Source organism: Cibotium barometz, chromosome 27, assembly GCF_041138505.1.
Source record: "Cibotium barometz isolate CiBa-2024 chromosome 27, ASM4113850v1, whole genome shotgun sequence".
In the NCBI taxonomy this organism is placed as follows: domain Eukaryota; kingdom Viridiplantae; phylum Streptophyta; class Polypodiopsida; order Cyatheales; family Cibotiaceae; genus Cibotium; species Cibotium barometz.
In genome coordinates, this window is record NC_141072.1 from 33,977,564 (window position 1) to 34,002,172 (window position 24,609).

The window sequence follows — 24,609 nt, forward strand, 5'->3', positions numbered from 1 at the left end:
AAGGGAGTTTCATGCATGTATCGTGATGCCCACAGTAGAGTTCTCGCTTGCGGTGATAGAGGAGAGCGGTTTCAGATTTCTCACTCAGTACGACATGGCTGCCCTTTAGCCCCATTATTATATATCATAGTTGCAGAGGCAATGAGCATCTTTCTCCGCTCCACTGTTGGTATTTCGGGATTGAGGTTGCCGCTTCGTAGTCAAGAGGAATTGGTTGACTCTGAGTTAGCTGATGACACAGCCGTGTTTTTGGAGGCTTCACATACATGCTTATGTTCCTTCCGGGTAGCACTAGAGGAGTTCTGTTTGGCAGCAGGGGCACTCATTAATTGGCTCAAATCTGTTGGTTTTTGGGTTAGTGATTCACCGAGAGTTGATTGGGGTGTAGAGCTTGGTTTTACTTGGATAAGTAGAGGATGCACTGCTAGATATTTGGGATGCCAAGTTGGGATTGATATTGCAGAGCAGTTTGCTCTGGTACTTATGAGTATCCGGAAGAAGCTCCTCCATTGGAGCTCCAGGAGATTAGATTTAGCCTCCAGAGCTTTGGTAGCTAATCAGGTTTTGCTTGCCTCAGCTTGGTTTATTGCCTCTTGTTGGTGCTTCTTTCGTGCGTGCATTGGCCAATTGCGGAGATTGATCCGCAATTTTCTCTTGTTGGGTTTGGATGGCACCTCAGACACTCGTGCCAGGGTAGCTTGGCTCACAGTTATTCAGCCCAAAAGAGAGGGGGGCCTGAATATTATTGATCCGGATGTTCATTGTAGGGCGTTGCTTTGCAAACTTGTGGTCAGAGGTTTCCTACCACACACTGAGCCTTGGAAGGATTTTTTCTTGTCTCAGATTTCCGGATGTACACCTAGGGTCGGGAGAGACTGGATGCCCAGCACACGTTTTTTATTCACAAAGGTTAATATTAGGGCACCATCTTTCCCTCTTATTGCACCCATTGTCAAAGCATGGAGAAGCATTTGATATTTTTTGCGACAAAGGCTTCCTAGGTCTTTGGACGAGGCTGACCGACAACCTATTATGTGGAACGACTTCATTAGGGATGAGGCTGGTCGGCCACTTGGTGCATCTTGTTATATGCAAAGGTCAGGATGGGAGAGATGTGCGTACACAGTTCTTGCTTGGAAGACCTTTAAGAGTCTTCCGGAGGATTGGAGAGCTGCATCCATTCAGCATCTTAGGGGCTCTCGCATTCGTATTGATCAAATTGATGGAGCTATTCCGCACGAGTGACTTTCTGGGACCTTTCACGGAGACTATCATCCGAGTTGGCTGGGAGTTTTTTCGAGGATAGGCATACCTCCGTAGGTCATTGCTCTCCTGGGCCAGGAGGAGATAGATTGCCTCATTTAATCTATCATGCCTGGTGGGAGATTGAGGAAATGTAGTATGGAGGAGATCATCCCAGATACTAGGCTTAGTCTAGTGAGGATTGTTGGTCGCTCCGGGAAGCACTGGTTCGTTGACCCTTCTCCTTAGATAGTGACTCATGGCTCTTGGTGTTTGTGGTTATATGGTGGTAGTCCTATCAGATATCTTCAGTGGGATCTAGGAGGGTTATTCTTACATGGTGGTATCCCCACCAATCAATGGAGATCAGTTTTCGGTGTAGCACCCTCCTGTCCTAGGTGTGCAGCAGATTCTTAGACCGTACAACATTGTTTATGGGGATACAGCACTGCACTGCAGATTTGGGGTCCTGTAGCCCAACTTATGGGCAAATTGAGTGGCCGAGCCATGCATGTGACTTGGGGGGCAGTTGCTTGGCTCTCCCAGTCTGGTCCGCAGCTTTTTTATGAGGGCAGTGGTACAGATTCCTCTATTTTCATTCGTAGAGGTATTGCCCAGCATGGTTTATTGCAGGATGTTCCTCACTTTGACTATACACCCCCTAGACAAAGAATTGACACGAGTTGGGAGATTATTGCCAGTATTACATGATGGTAGATCTCGAGAGCTAGATGCACGGAGGCTATTGAGGGTGTCCAGAGTATTGGGTCTTAGTGCATTAGTACTATATGGGGTGATATCATCCATACTCTTATGGCTACTTGGGCTCGCATTTAGGGGCCCTCTCGTTCTCCGCAAGCGAAGCGTGTGATATTTATGCGGGAATGGGACCATGGCATCTTCTTTTCCTTTAGTACCATAGGTCTTACATGGCATCATGATGCTCCTCAGTGGTTGAAATCACCTTACATAATGGGGTGATTCTATTCTTTTCCGGCTTATAGCTGTGATTGTTGTATGTTTTTCTCATACTTAATAGAAGTCTCTTTCAAAAAAAAAAAAAAGGGATTTGGAGCTCTATACCCAGCTTATGAGCAGATTGAGGAGAGATACCATCTGTGTTACTTGGGGTGCTATTGTTTGGCTCATTCAGTTTGGTCCACATATTTTTTGAGGGCAGGATTTGGACACCGCCATATTGATATGCAGAGGTGTGGCTCAATGTTCCATGCTACTACATCTATAGAGGATTGATACCACTTGAGAGATCATTGCCAGTATCACGTTTGGAGGGCAAGACTCACATATGCTATAGAGGGCATTCAGATATATGACACTCAGTGCATTTGTACTATATGGTAAGGTATTATTCACTCTTATGGCCACATGGGCTCGTACACATGGACCATCCAGATCTAAGCAAGAAAAACTTACTGTTTTCATGAGGAAGTGGGATCATGGGATCTTTCTCATCGACCCCCGCAAGACTCTTGTGCCACCATTGTGCCCTAGATTAGTTGAGATCACCCTAAATTTTGGGATGAGGATTCTTTGTTCCAGCTTCTAGCCATGATTTTTTATGGTCTATTCATAACTTAATAGAAGTCTCTTTTGAGCAAAAAAGAGAAAGAAAAAGAGTTTAGCAGGAGGGGAGGTCATGATCATCACCTACATAAGTTCGACATGGACAAGGTTAGCAGGCAGCTTCTTGGAAGCTAGAGCTGCATGTTGAGGTTGCATCACATGCGTGAGTTCCACGTGGACAAGGCTAGCAAGCTAATGGGCAGGTTCAGTGTCTCTTGCACCAGTTGTACGAGGAATGTCATGTGCATCACTTACGTGAGTTCCACATGGCCAGGTTAGCAGGCTTTTGGGCAGGTTCAGTGTCACTTGCACCCGCTGTACTAGGGTGTTGTGGACATAACTAGACAAAAGTTTGCCTTATAGATGAGCAATATGCATGTTGTGAGCCCTTGTTTGGGACAAGTCACCAATTGCCATCTAGGTTTAGGTCATACAGGTGTGAAGTCATGTGTTATCCCGCAAGTATGCAATTCACTTGAGATATTCATATGAGATATTCATTGTACAAATGTCATGACACTTATTAGACCAAGAGCCATGCGCCGGACATAGTTGAGTCAGTGTCCAAAATGGTTTTACCATTGTTGGGCTCAATACCCTGTCTGGACAGCCATATGAACAAGAAGCAGAAGCGTTTGCAGACACCGGGCAGTGCTGAACCAATGGGCAGTCTAGACAGCTTCTGAGCAGCCTAATGTGGACATCCATGCATCCACATGGGGGCAAGAACCTGCTGAGCAGCACTCCATTGACAAACACAACAATAAAAACAATAAATATATAATTTTGACCATTTATGCAATTCATGGAGGGCTGACTAAGTTATGGAATTAAGATGCGGATAAGTGATGCACAGGCCATTTATGAACACCAAGTGGATCAATATAGAAAAGATGTAACATATGACCAGAAGGTCAGCTTTTATGCAAGAATTTGATCGTGGATTTTTTTTACAACCACCTCTCCTATGCGGCCTTCGAGCAGCCTTGGTAGGCGCTGAAGCCATAGCCAGAGGCTGAGCGTGTGACAGGGCCCAGCCTAGGTTTTTTCTTCCCTTTGGAGGGAGTGTTTTTAGTGGTTGTCTAGGATGATTCAGATCAACAAATTTGCTTAACAATAATTGCTTTCGCAAAAAAAAAGTTTTCAAGAAAGAGGGAGGCCATTGAGCCATACAGGAATCATATATTTATTATTTGAGTAATTATTGATGTAAATGCACTTGATCTTATAACACAATCTTTGGTATTGCAGAAAAATCACATGGTTACCTTTTGCAAGAAACAAGAAACATACAAGATGTTGAGGATGCAATCAAACATACCACTTCCAAGATGAGAGAAGAGAGGTAGTTTTTTTTAATAAAACTTCGGACGCGCATCCTTATTTTTTTCCCCTATGTTGGCTGTTAACTTGGTTAGTGCTGTTTGATGTCTGTTGGGATATGGATATGTAGGTAACTCCAATGCATTAACATAATGCAATGTGTCAGGTGATGAAAACCGGATGAGGACCGTGTGGAGGGAGTCCCAACCCCTCACCTAGCTACCCTGGGGCACCTTGGGGAGTCTCAACCCCAAAAGTGTGCATGGGGATATGAGGTCCCCACTATGAATCCAGCCCATATACCCCTTTATAGGGTATGATATACTTGCGTATGGGATTAAGGTCCAGGCTGCCAAGTATCCAATGGAGGGAGCGCAAGCTTTAAGCCAACAACAACACGCCCCCCGCCCCCCCCCCCCCCCCCCCCCGGGCGCCTGGGCCCCAACAAAAAAACCCACGCCGCGAAACGGGTCGCCAACATAACGCTGCAAACGGCACCAACCCCGGCCACGACACCACTAGGAATCCACAGGCGTAGAGGTCCCAATCTTGTTCTCACGTTTTTGCCCGAGAGAAGTTGTTGCCAATCTTGTTGAGACATTTGCATCCCAACTTGCCGCCAACCTTTTTCAACCCCATTGACAACAATTGTAGCAGGTTGGGCTGCTCGGCACACTAAGGAGTGAATGGTTCTCTCAAGACAATATGTCTGAAGTCACAAGAAGGAGATAACGCAAACTGGCAAATAGAAGCTCTCTCTCACATTGAATAATACAAAAAAGATTAAAAGACATAGAGGAGTGCATATTACTCACAAGGAAAAAGGTATACAAATCAAATGCCTAAGATCGGATGGTAGGGGAGAGTATTTTTCCAATGAGTTCAGTGATTTCTTGAGAAAGCAGGGAATCAAGTAACAATTTATATGTAGGTGCACTCCGCAACAGAATGGTATTTTAGAAAGGAAAAATAGACACATTGCAGAAGTGGTACGTGCCTTGATGTCTGAAAAGAATATGCTAGACTATTTTTGGACAGAAGCAGTAGCAACTGCTATTTACATTATGAATAGGAGTCCTCACTGGAGTTGTTCTCATGGTATGACGACTGAACATAAGTTTATAAGGATAAAAACAGATGTGTCTCACTTGAAAGCACTTGAAAGTGTTTGTGTATTGCATATGTGCATATTTCCGATGAAGGAAAAACAAAGTTGGATCCAAAGGTAGAGAAATGCATCTTCATTGGTTATGCTTTGGAGCAGAAAGGTTATAGATGTTATAACCCTATCACTTGTGAGATGTGAGTAAGCAGAGATGTCTTTCAGGAGATGAGTAGCTAGTATACACTAGTGAAGGCAACAGAAAATGCAGATGTAAGAAGTAATGATGCTACCCCACATGTAGAGCAGCAAAAATCATAGGTGCTTAGTGGACTTGGAAAGTCCCCTAGTAGTGGATCAAGTGTTAATCCATGGTTAAGCAGGTTAGGACAGATATAGGTACACATGTATCGCACAAATGGGAAGGAAAAGATAGATCAAACTTTTCTGTCCGATCTGTTAGCATCACTCATATGTGGATGATGACTTTAGTGGTTCCAAGCAAAGGCTCGATGAGAAGCTTGTCATACTATCAGTGATTACTCCTGGTGCAAGGAGAACCAGGACTGTTTTGAGGACACTGGTAGGATCCAAGTGTATGCAGGTCTACAAGGGTTAGATACCCTATTGATGACAGGATGAGATATGATGGATATACAGCCCGTTATTATGCTTACAGGGTTAAAGCAATAGAGGAGCTGGAGTCCACTTGTTTTGAGCAAGAACTTGGAAATAAAAAATAGGAAGATGCTATGAATGAGGAGATGGTAGCATTGGATGCAAATGCAACATGGGAGTTAGAGTCTTTGTCCAAGGAAAATACAGTTGGATGTAAGTGGGTGTATAAGATCAAGAGTAACTCAGATGGATCAGTGGAGTAGGTATAAGGCAAGATTGGTTGCCAAGGGATATGCGCAGATCTATGGCATTGACTATGAGGAGACATTTAGCCCGGTTGCACCATGAGAGCTGTCATTGCTATGGCTGCAGGCGAAGGATTGGTCTTTACTTCACGTGGATGGTAAGAATGCTTTCTTGCTTGGTGATTTGCAAGTAGAAGCATACATGATGCAACCATTGGATTATGAGAGTGATGCACACCTAGATTTTGTGTGTAGGTTACGCTAAGCCTTGTATGACTTGAAGTAGGTACCCAAAGCATTGTCAAACAAGATCAAGGAGTATCGTGTTACCATTGGATTTCAGATATCCAATGTAGCTTTTTCACTTTATGTGAAAAAGATAGATGGAAGGATCATGCTATTAGTCATTTATGTGGATGACTTGATTATCACTGGTGATAGTGACGCTGACATTCATGATGTCAGGAGGGTTTTGAAGCAGAAGTTTGAGATGAACGATTTGGGTGAGCTACGGTATTTCTCATGGCATTTTGTTGTTTCCGAGGTAGTATGGCTTGGACATGTTTGTTAGCATTCATCTCTTGTCTATACCATACTATACCTTAGGGAGTGAGGGCCTGTGATGTGGGTGTGCTCGCCCACGGGAGGAGTCCTTGAGTTTTGTCCATTTTGTTTTCAATTTTGTAGTCGTGGGGAGGTTGTGGAATTCCAAATGTCATAAGAATTCCTCTTTTATCATTTGAATATTTCTCATAGATAAAATAAATTTATCTAAAATTCATCTTTGAATTTAAATAAAATATCCATTAATTCCAATATGCTAGGAATTCCACTTTTCTCATTCAAATGATTGAATTCCAAATATGGTGGGAATTCATCTTTTATCATTTAAATTTATCTATGCATAAGAATAAATTTAACTAAATTTTCTCTTTAAAATTAAATAAAAATCTCCATTAATTCCATTATACTAGAAATTCCACTTTCCTCATTTAAATGATTGAATTCCAAATATGGTGGGAATTCCTCTTTGATCATAAAAATGAATTACTAGAAATTTCTCATCATAACCATGGAAAAATTGATTTTGATGTTTATGCATAAATAGTAACCTAGGATGATTAATCCTAGAATATGGTAGGAAGTCCTCTTTTCATATTATGCATGAAATTGATTTATGTGTTAATTTTTCAGAAATTTTACCATAGCTCCGCTGCTATTACTAATAATTTTCAATAATTTTGAAAGCATAAAGTTTTAGTAATACAATATGATAGAATAACTATTATTTGGATCAATATCCAATTATGGACTTAATTCCTAAGTTTTTCATCAATTAAGTTGCATAAAAGCATTATAGGATAAACCTCTTCTTCGAAGTAGTCTTCCTCTTCTGAAGATAAATCCTTCATCTCCGCACTAGTTCCAGCCATAGTATTAACTGTTTTGACCACAGGCTCGCCCTCTTGAAAAAGTTGACGATGTATCCCGGCAATGGAACCTTGAAACTGGCCTTCAGAAACTTTACAGGCGGTGAGCACACTTAATCACACTTAAAACTCTTTATGACCTGGAATAATAAACTTGGAAGAAGAAGAAAAAGAGGTGGAGCTAGAGTGCTCTTGCACAAAAGACCAATTGGCCCCAAAGCGTGGCGTCCCCGCAGGTATTTATTAATCACTTGAAGTCGGTGTAGCCCTTGTACAACTCTCGAGAAGAAAATCTCCTTGCTCCACGTAGAGGAGATCTCCTTGAACTTTCACCTAGTTTGTGTTGTGGATACAAGAGCCTTGGCCCCCTTTTTATACAAATTTGGGGGTGAAAAGCATAGCTTTGCCGGCTAAGAAAAAAAAACTACTACAAGTGCTTTTCAAAAAAAAAAAGGACTCTTCGAATAGCTTTTCTCTTCCTTCTTAAAAAATAAAATAAAAAAAAACATGGCGAATAGTGTTTTTTTTGGGATTCACGCTTTTTTCTCTTGCGCGATTGTTGCCCGGCGTTTTCTTTTTTCTTTTTTTTCCTCTTGCGTTTTGGTGTTTCTCTTGCGTTTTGGGTGTGCGCTAGCTCGCCCACGTGGCAGTGCCTGCATCAGCCGTCTCATGTGCGCCTCTGACACGTGGCAGCGCCTGCTCTGCAGTACTGCCGCCTTTGCCACGCCAGCCTTTTGTGCCACATCAGCTGCATGTGCCACGTCACCTGGACGGGCTGCTGACTGGTTATTCTTTTGCTGTGCTGCAAGCCGGCTGTCCTTGGCTGCAGTCAGGTTCCACTTGTCACCTCGACAGCTCCCCCTGCGCGTTGCAAGGTTTACTACCTGGATGCCCCCCCTTGGCCACCTCTATGCTGCCCCATAGGCTGCCTTGAGTGCCCAACAAGAGAAGGAGAGTTCTCAGCTGCTGCACCTGCAACAAGGTAAGAGAAAGACCCAAAAAAACATTCACATGAACCAACACATGAGCATGCACACACATGTACACACACACACACCAAACATGTATCTGCATCCTCATACGTGTACAAACTTACACATGCACATACAGAATAAAACACGATCAGTGAATGCTAAACATGTTTAAACATAATCACAGTGCTTAAGAAAAGAGGTAAAATACTGAGTCCTGTTACAACACCTGTCTACCCGCCCGCCATTCCTGCATACCCCCACACACCCTCACCCCCTAACCCTTACCTTCCACCCCTCATGCCCACTGCACCATCTCCTACACCTGCCACCCTTGCCGTTACCCCCGCTCCCCGCCCCCTTGCTACCCGCAACCATCCCATCTTATGCTACCGCTGTGGGGAGTACGATCACTACCAAGGTCGATGTCCTCATCCAAAAGGGACACCCCCGTGCCGTCATTGCCCTGAGGCCAAAGATCACTACACTCGGGACTGCCCGAAGCAACGAGCTGGTGCCTCCACTGACTTCACCTCCCCTGTGCCAACTGCCACGCTGCCCTTCAAAACCTCTGAGGCTGCATCCTCGGAATCAAAATCCACTTGGAAGAAACCTCTTCCAAGCAACCTGACATCTCGAAAGTGTGGAGTGAGGTCGGAAGGCAGAGCTCCCAGGACCCAATCCCAACCCTGGAGACGAGAAGGGTGAGATCCAAAGATTCTGGCACTGAGGGTCGTTTTGAAGAGTTTCTCGATTTCGGCGAAGAGGACCGCGAGCTCGGCTTCGGAAAAAACAATGGTTTGCCCGGCCGAGGGAGAATGATTAGCCATGATGCTAATTGAAGAAGAAGGCCGACTTGAACCCGGATGAGGAGCAATCCGAACCAAGGGGAAGAGGTAGGCAAGGAGGCGAAGGAAAGGAAGGGAGGGTGGAAAAGGGAAAAGCAAAAAGAAACGGGAAGCAAGGGGAGGGGAACTGGACACACAGGTGAAGGGATGAATTGCGCAGAGGAATGAGGCGAAGGAATGAGGGGAGGCAGAGGCAAGGGCGAACAGCGGAGGAGGAAGGATGGGAGGCGGAGCAAGGATGCGTTGCGCAGAGGGATGAGGCGGAGGAATGATGGAGGGTAGAGGCAAGGGCGAACAGCGGTGGAGGACAGATGGGAGGCAAAGGAAGGATGGGGCGACACAGGCACAGAGGCGGAGGGGCGCAGGCCAGAATTCGGGGAGCTACATGGTCATTCCCGATCTTGTGCTTGCTCTTTTCACCGCCACCGAATTCGAATTACCACCCACCACCTAGCGGCCCACGGCAATGGTAGCTCATGCAGCACACACCGTTGCTCTTGTTCAACTTCTCGCAACAGTCATAGCTGCAGATGCACAGTGATCACCTCCTCTTTAAAAATTTGCGTTGTTTTCATGCACCTACTCCAACCATGCTTGGTTCCAAGTTACGAAGTGTGTGGATGCACTTTTCTCTATGATTCATTCTCTCTTTCTCATGGTGAATTCTATTTTTTCTCTTTCTATAGCATGGATAATCTTCTTACCCCAAAATACTTAAATCTTGTGGTGAATCTGCTATCCCTTTGTCTCAGATTCTGTGGTAAATCTAAGACAGCCTTTTGAAGACGTTAATATAACATTTCATTTCATTTCATTTCTCTCCCTCTCTTTCTCCAACTCGTGGTAAATTCTTCCTCTTTCTTTCTTTAAATCTTGTGGTGTATTTTCCTCCCTCTCTCTTTCCCTTTTTATCCTGTGGTGGATAATTCTTTTCCTTTCTCTCTCTATTTTGTGGTGGATGTTTCTCTTCCCTTCTCTCTCTGCTTCTACATCCTGTGGTGGATAGTTCTCTCTCTCTATCTTGTGGTGGATGCTTCTCTTCCCTTCTCTCTCTACTTCTACATCTTGTGGTGGATAGTTCTCTCTCTCTCACTCTCTGTCTTATGAAGGCACAACAGTTGCATCGTATGAAGGCACTTTGAGGACATGCTTCGAGAGATTGGCACAACAGTTGCATCGTATGAAGGCACTTTGAAGACATGTATGGCTGACCGCAAAAAAGACATCACAGAAATGCAAAACACTTTGGAATCATGTAAGGCAAAAGTGGCTGCAGGTGAGAAGGAAATGCATTCATGGGCTGAAATTGCCGGTGCCACAAAGAAACAAATTGAGGAAGTCAACCCATGGATTGAAGTAGTAAAAATACAGAAGGATACACAAGTCAATAAAGTAGAGGTGATGAATGCTACATTGGAAGAGGAAGCCAAGAGACGGGCATGTGCCTTACATGTACGTGTAGTTGGGTGGGAAGATAAGGGAAATCCCCAAGAGGATGCAAAAGCTCTTGCAACAAAAATTGGAGCCACTGATGTACCCATTACCAGAGCATGGCGAGTAGGCGGAGATGAAACCAGGGCGAAGATATTGATCATCAGGTTTGGTGACTTGGAGAAGAAGAAGGCCTTCCTTAAGGGGGAAAAGATTTATTTCGATGAGGACCTTACACCGGCACAGATAGCACACCGGAAGGAACACATGCCGCGTGTGCTTGAGGTAAGGAAAGAGGTGAAATGGCGCCGTATACAGAGATGACGGAGTCATCATTACGGAGAGGAGGCCCGCTTGACGGTGCGCGGTCTATGATACCTTGCGATTCACGGTGTGGAATTGCAACGGGGCCCTTAGAACAGATGCAGGATACTTTCAGACACAATGATATTGCTATGTATACGGAGACCCATCAGTGCACAAACAAGAGGCTTCCTGACGTCCGGGGTTATAGATGGGAATTAGTTTTCTGCCCTCAGCCACGCACAGTGGGAGGTACCAGAGGATCTGGAGGAGTGGCAATACTTTACAGGGAGGAGCTTCGTGACAAAATACATGTGGTACACAGAGATGCAGATGTGAGGTACATGTGGGTCCGAATATGCAGAGAGGGGCTCCACGAGCTATATGTGGCGGTATGCTACTTTCCCCCAGCCCACTCCAGGTTTGCACCATCAGGAGAGTCGCCCTATATACCACTATATGATGATATCATGAGGTTTGCCAGCATGGGAGACATATTACTATTGGGAGACTTTAATGCAAGTACAGGCACAGAGCAGACAGAGTTGTATGATACTCAAGAGGTTATGTACCGGGAGATCACGGCAGAGGATGTAGGGTTGCAGAGATCAGCACAGGATGAGGGGGAGATTACAGATTATGGCACCCATTTTCTCACACTCGAGAGTGCACATGGGTTGGTCATATACAATGGCTTATCGAGATGGCAAGGATCAGATGCTCTCACACACTGGAACTCTAAAGGGGGAGTGAGCACAGTGGACTACTTGATGGGATCTCCTTCATTGATACCTGATGTGCGGGGTTTCACGATTTCTAGTAGGCCCATTGGCATAGCAGCCGATCATGCATACCTGAGTTTCACACTAGTAGGTAGATCCCCGAGAGATGGGCTAGCCACTCATCTACCTAGGTACCCGAGATATCAGTTTATACGTGAGATAGTTGGGGTTTATCAAGATGCAGTATCTGATGGCTTGTTCGGTTTAGACCCGCATAGCCCTCTGGACGAGATCACGAGAGGATTGACAGGTGTACTACATGCATCCACCTCATATGCGTTTCCCTGTACTATTTTCCCTTCCACCCACCCCCGCAGCATTGCCCCACAGAACAGTTGGTATGATGATGAGTGTCGTGAGACACGAGCACAGCTACAGTGTGAGATTGCCATTGGGTCTTACACGCATAGACAGGCTAGGATGATCTTTCGGCGCCTTATGTGGAGGAAGAAACGAGCCTAGCTGGCTAAGCTAGAGGAGGAGATCTACCAACTCTTCCTGGGGAAGGACAGCAAGAGGGCATGGAAGATGTTTCAGGAGAGACAGCCTGGTACTCCGGTTACTGCACCTGAGGCATGGCATACTTATGCTAGAGAGCTATATGATGCACCAGGACAGCCCCCACCCCCCCTCCACTGGGAGTTAGACCGGCTAGCAGCACCTTTTTTACTATGCGGATGGTGCTAGATGCGATAGACAGGTTACAGAGAATGGAAAGGCACATGATCATGATGGGCTAGCTAGAGAGCACTTCTCATATGCACGAGACACTTTGGCTCTGCTCATCGTACATGTGTTTAATCATGCCATTTGTGAGGGTTTCCCGACAAGCTGGATAGAGCATATCATTGTACCACTCTTTAAGAGTGGGGACCCCACGGTGCCAGGCAACTACAGGACGATCATGATTGGTCATTACTTGGCCAAATTATATGGCTCTATATTGGAGTCGGAGCTGAGCCGATGGGCAGAGAGGCATGGTCATCGAGCACATGGACAGGCTGGCTTCAGGAGAGGATTTACTACCTTGGATCACATAGTGACACTTCGGGCACTTATTGAAGAGGGCAGGGCACATAAGAGAAGGATATACTGCTGCTTTGTGGACTCCGACTTCCGCAAAGCCTTCGATATCGTACCACGTGCCAGGCTTATGCACAGATTGCATGACATTGAGGTACCCGAGGATATGCAGTGGGGGATATATGCTTTGTATGAGTTTGTGAGAGGCAGAGTTCGAGCTCCAGGCGGACTATCTGATAGGGTGACTAGCACGATAGGGGTGAAGCAAGGATGCCCGCTATCGCCCACCCTCTTTGGACTGTACATTGATGCGGTCTCTGATTATGTAGACTGATTGGGAGGCCCAGGAGCATGCCTGGCAGGGGTGTTGATACCCATCTTGTGATGATATTGTTCTAATCTCAGACTCTCTGGAGGGATTACAGAGACACCTGGATGCATTATAGGCTTTCTGTGCGGATAAAGATCTGGCAGTGAACCTTGGGAAAACCAAGGTTATGGTGTTTAACACCACAAAGGCATGGGTGACGAGATCAGAGCCTCAGTTCACTTTCCAAGGGGAGCCGGTAGAGTACGTCAGGTCATATGTCTACTTGGGAGTTACTTTCACAGGACCGCGTTTCTCCTTGAAGGAGGCAGCAACAGCTAGATTAGCTCGAGGGCATGCAACCTTGGGGGTGCTTGAGAGGCAGTGTGCACACATACAGTTTCAGGAGCCACGCACCAAATTGTGGCTATTTGATACGCTTGTCACACCGACCCTCCTATACGGAGCTCCAATTTGGGGACCTAGTATACATCACAGATCTCAGAGAGGGACAGATGAGGGATGGAGGCAAATGGAGAGACCACTGATTATGATGATTGCCCGCATGATTTGGAGCAAATCGTTAGTACCACATGAGATTGTTCGGGCTGAGCTGGGTGCCCCACCAGTAGTAACCGAGGCCCTATTCCAGGTAGTTACCTTTTTACAGCAGCTATGGGAGCTCCCAAAGCAGAGGTACTCCCGAGTGGCATTGACCTCATCCATACAGTTGGCAGAGGATGGAGAACTCATTGTTGGTACGCTCAGATGAGATCATGGTTTGACCTACATGGTTTGCGGATAGAGGCACTACCACCCTTTCAGTACAATCTGGATTGTCCATTTTTGGATCTCACCCGCTCAGAGCAAAACCGCGTGATCAGGATGGATATCATCAGAGTGGACACACAGAGAGGACATGGACTAGCCCCCTTGATCCCTTGGGCACGAAAATGGCTCATTACAAGAGCCATTTTCTACACCTCTCACCAGATGATTTTATCACCCGCCCGGCGTACATGGATGTACACCTATAACATGGGATACGTTGTGCCATTGGACAGATCCGGACCTCGTCACACGAGCTGCGGATTGAGATAGGGCGATATGTGCATCAGATCTTGGATGACCGCATTTGTCAGCAATGCTACCAGGAGGTAGAGACAGAGGAACACTACATTTGCTGATGTACAGTCTATTATGATATCCGAGGGAGATATCACTGCATCTTCCGAGAGGGTTTTGGGCCGTTATGCATGTTCATGGAGTTTGAGGATCAGAGATGCGTGGGATTGTTTCTACTTGAGCTCAGGAGACGCAGAGAGACTCTCTTGGCACACAGGAGGCGGAGCCATGATGTACCTAGGCAGAGGACCCTGACAGATTTCTTCGGCACCAGCACCAGCAACCCAACTCACACACCTCCTGATACCTCCTCCATTGGGCCATCAGGGCACCGACCACGCTCCCAGGGAGTCACCACTGATAGAGCAGTTATCTTATGTCGTGCTCGTCGGCCACGCCAGGATCCCGACCACGGCATCCTCACCATCGCTAGATCAGAGCCATTATTGCTCGGCATCGGAGGCGCCTACCTCGCTTCTACGACCTCTCCATTCTAGACAGCCCCATGGTGGAGATACTTGATCTAAGGAGAGGGCAACACTTCAACTGATTAGCATACATGGATCTACCTGATATACATTTTTCAGTATTTTCCAGTATTTTCTACTCAGTATCATCTCGGAGTCTTACAGTTCTGTTCTTATAACTGTAGGACAATCAGTTTATTGTACTTTTTAGTCTCATTTAGTTGTTCTCTTTGATGAGACACCAACTTCAGATGTACTCTTAGTTTTGGTCTCATAGGCCACTAGAGATGTTAATATATCATTTCATTTTATTTCATTTCTCTCGGCGAAATCTTTCTTCCTTCCTTTATGTCTTGCGGTGGATATCTCTCTGACTCCTGGAGTGCACCTCAACATCTGCCTCTTTGCTTTTGTGTTCACCGGGACGTTGAACGGATTAATTGGTGAGGGACCTATACCCACCCTCACTGCCTGTGGTGGTCGGGCACCCAAGCCCATGAACCTCCAAGATCGGGCATCCCCAAGTCGGCATCCTTCACTGCCTTTGGTCGGACACTCCCAAGCTCGTGAACCCCCATGACCGGGCACCCCCAGGATCAGGCATCCCAAGTTCGTGAACCTCAAGGACACCCACAAGGCCACTCACTAGTCACACAAGGTGGGAATCTCCGGAGGCCCCACTTCCCAAGTTGGCTACCTACTTGACCGACAAAGCGGCGCTCACCTACTCGTGCTCGGTGCCTCTCTCCTACTCCAACGGCATCTGTTAGTGACCACTTTTAGCACTTGGCTCATGATAGCCCAAGGGGCATGCCCGTTGTATATAGAGAGACTCTGGTGTACCGAGGGAGGATCCCCGATGCAATACATGGTCTTGTGATGTCCCAACTATTGCCTACTTCTGTTGCGTGTATGTCACTTAGGTAGCTCTTGTGTGGTGTTCTGTTCTTGAGTCTGTGTGAGTGCGTAGTGGAGTGGGATAGAGAGGTTGCCATCTCCCTAGCCTGTGCCAACTCCTGAGGGTATACTGCCCTAGAGAGGACCCTAGCGATTTAGTGTGCCTGCACGACGGGCATACCAGTCCGCTACACTATACAGGGAAGAGTTCATGTCCTTTTGCAACCTCTTTGAAAAACATGTGGAGAGTACTTGGTTGTAGACATTCAAGGGCTTCTTTCTTCATTGTAGACATTCAGTGTCTTCTTTTAAAGTAGCCATGCTCAGATTTTTTGACAAATTGTCCTTAAGAAACCTATTGAGGTGGAAATTTAAAAGGTTGGGTTTAAGTGGAACCATCATTCTAAACACCAAGTATGCTGCCTGTACAGGGAAGAGTTCATGTCTTGTTGCAACTTCTTCCAAAAACATGTGGAGAGTACTGTGGTAGAAAGGCAAAGACTGCTGCTTGACAAGAATACTCTTCATGAACAGATTGCAAAGTTGAGTAGTCTTCTGGAAGCTATGGAGACAACGAGGCAGTCAGTTTTCCAAGAAAGGACGCAGTATTGTGAACAGCTGAGTTGTGACAATAAAGGTACAAATTTTATGCCAATGGACTCAAATTCTAGATAGTGTAGATAATTTTTGATAAGCTGTTCCTTAGTCCCACATCATGCAATATTGTTTAGCAGACAAAAGCACTGTTATATGCATGGCAGGTCGTTGAAGGAGAAATCTCTCTTTCGGTATAAAAATGTGAGGCCTGTGTTAGTAATAAGTATGCATGCATGCAGTTCTCCAAAATTGACCTAAGATAGGTACAAAGACTTAACAGCTAGTGGTCGCATATTCTTGGTATATGTATATATATATGTTTGTATGCATGTTCATATATATGCATACTTACATATAATGACACAATAAATTGTTAAGTGTATTAACAAAACAAGGGTGGCTTGTTGGGCTTTCTGCAATGCAGAGATAGAAACTGGGAGAGAAGGGTAGTCCAATGTGCCATACATGCCTTCTTGGCTGTAAAAAACATTATGGTGTCTACTACAGGCTTTCCAATTGTTGTCTTGAAGACTTCCTTTTCAATGAGAGTTCTTTTTCTGAGAGTTTTTCCTACGCTATGATGCTAGGGATTGAACATGAGACCTGCATTTTAGCAGGTCCATTTGCAACCACTTGGTCTAGAGCCCGCTGGCACCTTTTAATTGAGAACTCCTGTCATAGCATGTGTTTTTCTTGTCAATGGCTATTGTCAAGATGTGTATAGCTTATACATGCACTTTTTTGTGGACTCGTATCAGGTCTTTGTGCACTTTTGCAAGAAAGCATTGTCAAAAACGATAAAAGCATGGAAGACATCAAGCATCATAAGAACACTTTGAAGGAAGTTCATGCAGTCAATGAGCAAATGTCAAGGTAACTTTCTCTGGTCAAATTGACCATCCAGAACATCAACTTTCTCCCCACAATCACGAAAAGATCATCATGTCATGGCTTGTTTTTGACCATTTTGCGCAAGTTGTGGCCAGATTTGGCCCACGTTGACCAATCCGCTCATCTTGGCCAGTGTTGACTATATATATATATATATATATATATATATATATATATATATTCTGAAAAGGAGAGTTCTATTAAGTATGGAAAAATTTACAAAATGGAGATTTCACACCAAGCAAGGTGCAGATCTCAACCAATCAGAGCCCTGTGCTACCAATAGGGTTCCGAATGAGAGGATGTGAAAAAGATACCAATGTCCCACTCTCTCATAAATTGGCCGCGCATCCTCTCCGCAGCCCTCGAAGATCCCTGGATTCTGGCCCAGGTAGCCATGATGGTGTGAATAATATCACTCCAAATCCTGCAAAGACACTAAGAAACAAGAACGGGAGTACCCTCAATGGCCTCTGTGCATCTAGCCTTCCAGATATTCCAGGCTGAGATGCTAGCAATAATCTCCCAAGAGCTGTCTAACCTCTGTGCCGGAGCGACAAAGTGTGAAAGTGGCAAATCCTGAAGACAACACTGCCGAGCAACTCCTTGCCTAACCATAATGGCCAAGCTCCTGTTAGTCCCCTCAAACCTCAGCTGAGGCCCAGATTGTGTCAACCAAATGATGAACCAAAAGAAATGATAGTATCCCTCCTCAAACCTCAGCTGAGGCCCAGATTGTGTCAACCAAATGATGAACCAAAAGAAATGATAGTATCCCTCCTAATCCTACCAAAGAGGTGAGCAATCGCAGACCAAACCCTCTGTGCTTCCCTGCATTCCCATAAACAATGGTAAACTGGCTCCGAAACTCCTGCACATCTAGGGCATGCTGGGCAAGCACCAGTAACAGACCTCCGCTGATTGGTGGCCAGACCACCATGAAGAGAAACCCAGGTAAAGGAGAAAATCTGTGGCTTCCTGTAAGAATGCCACAATCTCCGCCAAAATACCCTCTGAATGTCAGTCGAAATGCCGTAAGATTCCCAATGGGGTCTAAGAGTAGGGACACTCTGATTATGTCCCAAGATAAGATGTCTAGCATTCCGCACCGTATAACTGAAAAAGGCGTGCTTTTCAAAGGGTTACAAGCATCCTTCCACACCCACTCACCGGGGTCCCAATGCAAATGTCTGATAGGGCAGCCACCATACAACCAAAGGCTAACACTCTGAAGATCCAGTAATCCAATGGTTGGGAATGGCTGCATCAATCTGTGCAATCCTCCGGCTAGAGCCTCTCAAATGCTGCATGAAATCCAATCTTTGCACCTCGGTGAGGCTCTGAAACCTCTTCCAAGCCAACACTGTGGGGCATAGGGTCTCCGAGCCAGCCCAAAGAATATGCATAGCCGCCCCAAGAGGTCTACCGTGCACATCTAAGATCAAATCATTCCACAGAATGGGTTGCCGGTTAGCTTCCTCGACTGAACGCGGGGGGATGTGTACCAAAAAACTCCTCATTCAGTCCCAGGCCCGTAGGAGGGACCTAACCAGGGGGGATGAAGGGGAGCGGTGAACTGCATCCGAAAAAATAAAGCGTAAGCTGAGAGCCCAGTCACCTCCGCGAACAGGGACACACTTCGTGATCTGTTGCATGAGAAAGTCCTTCCACGGCTCAGTGCTTGGAAGAAAGTCCCTAACAACAAGCTTACAAAGCAAAGCCTTACATTGCACCTCAGGGTCAATGATATTCAATCCCCCTTCCTGCGTAGGCCTGATAATGGTTTCCCAAGCAACTCTGGCCCTAGTGTGTGCATTTCCATCAAGCCCTGACCAAAGAAAGTTCCGAATAAGGCGACGAAGCTGGCCAATGCAGCCCTTATGAAAAATCCAGCATGAAGCGATAAACCAAGCCGTGGCTAGCAAAATGTTAGAGTACAGTTTGTTTGGCATTTTTGACTACGGTTTGATTGACATTTTTAATCATGTGTGTTTTTATGATATATTCAATGCAAATGTGAAGAGGTCTGATCAGAGTTGATCACCCTCTTAGCAAAAATGTTGACTACAGTTTGATTGGCATTTTTGACTACGGTTTGATTGACATTTTTAATCATGTGTGTTTTTATGATATATTCAATGCAGTTGTGAAGAGGTCTGATCAGAGTTGATCACCCTCTTGTATCTGGAATAAGAGGGCTGTAGATTAGCCAACACTCCTTAAGAAAGTAACTATCCCCATTGGATCTCTTGATATAAAACAAGCAATGCAATACTCTCTGAACCACATCTGGGGCAATTAGGTGCAGCACCTGGTGATTAATCAATCTGCCTCTCCTTTTATATTTCTATTTGTTTCTGCCCTTGTTCATGTCATGTATGCTATTTGTCCTTTTTCAAAATATACACATACCATGCACAGATGGCACGGACCAGGTGGGGGTCTAGTGACCAAAGATGACTTCGTTTTGACTGGCCCGCATCACTGTGGAGATGGAGTTCAGCTCCTCCGCGGCCCGGATGAGGTGGGTGGTTGTAAGAATATGGCACAATGGAAAGAGATACAACAAGAGAAAGTATACTAGCCAATGCAATAGAAAGAATGCAGAGAATTTTAAAAATTCTGACTATAGCAAACAAGAGATAGGTACAATATGATGGTGCTGTCCACCTGTGTGCTCTAGTGTAGAGCTTAGATGGTGATCTAGATAGACTCTGGATGGAGGGCGTACTGAGAGTATAGGGAATATATACTCACAAGCATTGGATTCCACACAATGCAAAGCTATGACAAAGGGGCTTCTTTTATAGGTGAAAGGAAACATTTAGGTGATGTCATGAGTGACATCATGCGACGCTGTCATGGATGACATCTGATAAAATATAGAAGCAAGAGCTAGAAACTGAAAACTAGAAGTGAAATAAAACAAGACTGAAAGACAAAGAGCTACCTTGAGATGAGTGTAGACAAGACACAAGCTAGATACTTTCATTGATGTGACACCCACAATATATAGGTGAGAAGTACAAGATAGAGTAGACTGACTTATGGGACAATTATAGAGGTGCCACATGGCACACACTTAAGACTAGACAAATGTAGACTAGAGAAATAGTACACCTAGTGTGCACTTATTTCCAACACCCTCCTTAAGTGGACACTAGGAGGAAGACAGAAAGACAAGACTAGAAGACAGACATAAAGACCTATAGACTGAGAGACAAGACAGAAGACATGACAGACAAAGATCCTGAGACACCCCTCCTCAAGTGATATCCTCATATGGGTCCACAAGGGTAGGGACAAGATGGATCTAAAACAAGACACAGTTAGATTGATAGACAAATAGACAGACAGACAAGACTAGATAGATAGAAGACTGACTGTAGACCTGACTGTAGTCAAACAGATGGACCTTGAAGACATCCCCTCCTCAAGGGCAATCTCTGCCTCTTGGGTAGGGACAAGAGAGAGGTCAAAAAGCATAATGAGTAAGACACTAGAACCCCTTGATCTACATCATCGGTGGTCAAAGTGGTAGACAAGAAAGGTGAAGTAATCAGAAAGTCCACTCCTCATCATGTGAGGAATGAACAGCAAGATCTGCTGATGGAGATGCTGGAGCAACATGGGCTGAGGTAGATGCAGGGGCTGATGTAGAGGTTTTAGAGTAGCAGTCATTCTCCCGGTGATTATCACGGCCACAAATGGTGCATGGATGAGCCTTAAAGCAGTCCTTCTCCATATGATTAGTTTTTCCACAATGGGTGCAAGGCTTTCTTACCTTAGAACCTCCTTTCTTTGCTAAAAATGCAGTGTCAGTTACCTTTTGTTGTTTTGTTCTTTCCTCTTCTTGGAGAGCATTGATGATACCTTCAAGAGTAGGATTATTGTGATACTTGAAGGTAGTGACAAGAGTAGCATAGGTGTCAGGTAAGCTTTTGAGAAGCACAGCAATAGCAATATCTTCGGAGATGGAGGACTTCACTGATGCAAGCTGAACCATAAGACTGCGAAAATAATTGACATGAGAGGCTATAGTAGCTCCCTCCTGCATATATAGATCAAAGAATGAGATCATAAGTGCAATCTTAGAGTTTTTAGAGCGGGGTCCAAAAAGGGTATCCAAAGTGATCCATGCTCGGCAGACTGTATGTCGGAGATGTGATGAATATAATCATCTCCAAGACCGAGCAAGATGATAGCATAGGCTTTGTCATTCTTGGCAGTGGGAGCATAAGTGATAACTTGCTCAATGTCGGAATCTTCGGGAGCAGGTGAACAACGTCCCAAAGACTTTCTTTCATAAGATGGCACTTGATTTTGATTTGCCAAGTATGAAAGTTGGACCCATTGAATTTGTCGATAGACATGAGAGAATGAGTAGAAGAGGCCATGTGGGAAGATCTTACCTCTTGCTAAAATGCAAGGGTAGTGTCTATTCCCTTACAAGATTGCAGAAATGAAAGGAAAGATCCAAACTGTTTTTAGAAGCCGGCTCTCTCACCACTTGTCAAGGCCATAGCATGTGACAGCCCATCGAAGCATGAGGAACTAGCAGTTTGCAGATATGAGGATAAGAAAAGGACTGATCAGCAAACTGAAGGAGACAATGCACAGTACCTTGTAGACTCTCCAAGAGGAAGCGATGGCAGAACTGGATGCAGCAAATAGCTCGTTAACAAGAGGAAAGTCGATCTGCAGCTGCCTCTAGATGATGTGCACCCTTGAGTCGATGAAGAAGGCAGCCAAAGGAGAGCAGTAGTAGCTCCACGAAAACGAGCTGTATGAGCCTGAACACATACGGGAGTCCGCAGCAGCTACTGGAAAACAGGCCGGAACAGGGCGGACAGAAAGTTTAGGCCTGCGGGCCTGTTCAGAATGTGAATAGGCTGGTCCTAAAGCTGAGCGCAGCTAGGGAGATGGTGGCCTGAAGATATGGCGGGCAACACAGGGCAGGACCAGCCTGCTCTGATACCATGATAAAATATAGAAGCAAGAGCTAGAAACTGAAAACTAGAAGTGAAATAAAACAAGACTGAAAGACAAAGAGTTACCTTGAGATGAGTGTAGACAAGACACAAGCTAGATACTTTCATTGATGTGACACCCACAATATATAGGTGAGAAGTACAAGATAGAGTAGACTGACTTATGGGACAATTATAGAGGTGCCACATGGCACACACTTAAGACTAGACAAATGTAGACTAGAGAAATAGTACATCTAGTGTGCACTTATTTCCAACAACATCATGTGATGATGTCATGGGTGACATCATGCTTACATCATGGATGACTTTATGCAATGATGTCATATGATGATGTCATGGGTGACATCATGCTTACATTATATACTAACATCATGCTTAGGTCACGTAATGACATCATGCTTATATCATAATGATGTCATCACACCTCATACTAGAGTAGCTTCACGCACAACCCTCTATTTGTACCCTAGCTATCTCCTAACCATCAACGGTGAGAATTACAACCCCTTCTAGCATCTAAGCTGGGGTTCCCACTAAAGATATGTGCACCGATGGCTTCTCCTCATAATGAGGGCCGCACAAATGTGCACCATACATCAATGTGAGATACATGCTGAGAGGCAAGCATTGAACATATACTAACACTCCCCCTCAATGTCCACCCAAAGATGGACTAAGGGTTTCTTGGCCCAATGCCAAGTCCTTGAAGATGTCGAGTGGACTGGTCCTTCCCAAGAGCTTTGGTGAAGATGTTGGCGCAATTCTACTCGGTAGAACGATACTCCAGCTCCACAATCTCATCCTCGATTAACTCCCACACATAATGATATTGAATCTCAATGTGCTTCGTGCGAGCATGAAACACAGGGTTCGTTGCAATGGCCATGCAACTTTGATTGTCGCATCGTAAGGTCGTGGGGTTGACCTCACTACAGCTCCCATGTCTGCTAGAATCCTCCTCAACCAAAGGTGAAGTATCCTCAGAAGAAAGCCTAGAGTTTACCTCCATCGGTGTACTTATTGGCTTGCAATCTATCATACCAAATGCCTTTAAGATCTCTGTTGCATACTTCTGCTGAGAAATGAAGATCTTGTCAGACTCCTGTTATACCTTGATCCCCAAACAATAATGCAAGAGTCCCAAGTCTGTCATCTCAAACTCAGAGCCAATACTTTCTCGTGTTTGCTGAATCAAGTCTTCATGGTTGTTTGTGATAATCAGGTCGTCCACATAGAGAACAAATATCACATATTTGCCATCCTTTCTGAGTACATACAAGTTAGCATCAGATGCACTTCTGGAAAGACCAATATTTTTGAAAAACGTATCTATTCGTTGGTACCATGCCCTTGGAACTTGTTTCAGTCCATATAAAGTCTTCTTCAACCTGCAAACCTTATTTTTAGATCTGGGCACGTCAAACTTTGGATTGAGTAACATACGCCTCCTCCTTGAGATGTACATTCAGAAAAGTTGATTTTACATCCATTTGAAAAACTGGCCACTTATTAGTAGCAGCCAAGGCAAGTACGATGCGAATAGTGGTCATTCGAGCTATTGGAGCGAAGGTTTCACTGACATCAAAACCTTCCACCTATGAAAAACCTTGTGTAACTAGCCTAGCTTTGTATTTCTCCAATGAACCATCAGATTTATACTTAGCTTTCCACACCCACTTAGTGCCAATTACCTTTTGTTTTGGTGGCCGATCAACCAGTTCCCAAGTGTTGTTTTTGATGATGTTGTCATACTCTGACTGCATCAGTGCCTTCCACTTCGGATCTGCCAAAGCTTCTTCTACATCTGTGGGCTCCTTCACTAAATCCATTATCTCAGCCATCAAGGCCATATTGACAATGTGTTCAGAAGACCTTCTCTGCTCCTCTATTCTCTTTGTTATGCGTAAGCCATCTACTGAAGTTTCTGCAACATTAGGTGGGGGGTTGAGATCATCAAAGAGCTGCGTTACCCACGTAGGAAGTGGCTGTCCTTTAGGTGCAAGGGAAGGCTGGTGTGATTTCTGAGAATCTTCATCATTCAAAAACAACTCCTCCTTCAGTTTCTCGGTGCTTGGACTTAGCACATGGTGGATTATTTCTCCATTTGATAATAAAGTGAACGGATTCCTGTCCTCCACTGAATGTGATACTCCACAAACACCACATCTCGGCTATCCATTATTTTTTTAGTCTGTGGATCAAATAGTCGATATGACTTTAACTCTGCAGAGTATCCAAGGAAGATACATTTCTTGCTTTTGGCAGCAAGCTTAGTTCTATTTGATCCTGGTATATGCATGTAACATTCACAACCGAATATTCAAAATGAGAACATGAAGGCCTCTTACCCGAATAGGCCTCATATGGTGTGATTCCTTTGAGCACCTTTTTGTAAGATCTGTTGAGAATGTAAATTGCAGTGTTGACTG

General features: G+C 45.0%; 1 protein-coding gene across 4 annotated transcripts in view; it reads left to right on the plus strand.

The window, feature by feature from the left end:
• LOC147623320 (CAP-gly domain linker) overlaps positions 1-24,609 on the plus strand; it is a 70,610-nt gene that overhangs the window by 22,652 nt on the left and 23,349 nt on the right. For 2 of the 4 annotated variants that reach the window (XM_086821455.1, XM_086821454.1), the window contains exons 3-5: positions 4,078-4,171; positions 16,130-16,335; positions 17,054-17,168. In XM_086821455.1, the coding sequence (XP_086677581.1) occupies positions 4,078-4,171; positions 16,130-16,335; positions 17,054-17,168 (415 nt within the window). The remainder of the gene's footprint in view (positions 1-4,077; positions 4,172-16,129; positions 16,336-17,053; positions 17,169-24,609) is intronic. The other 2 variants (XM_086821456.1, XM_086821457.1) reach the window with 1 other exon arrangement.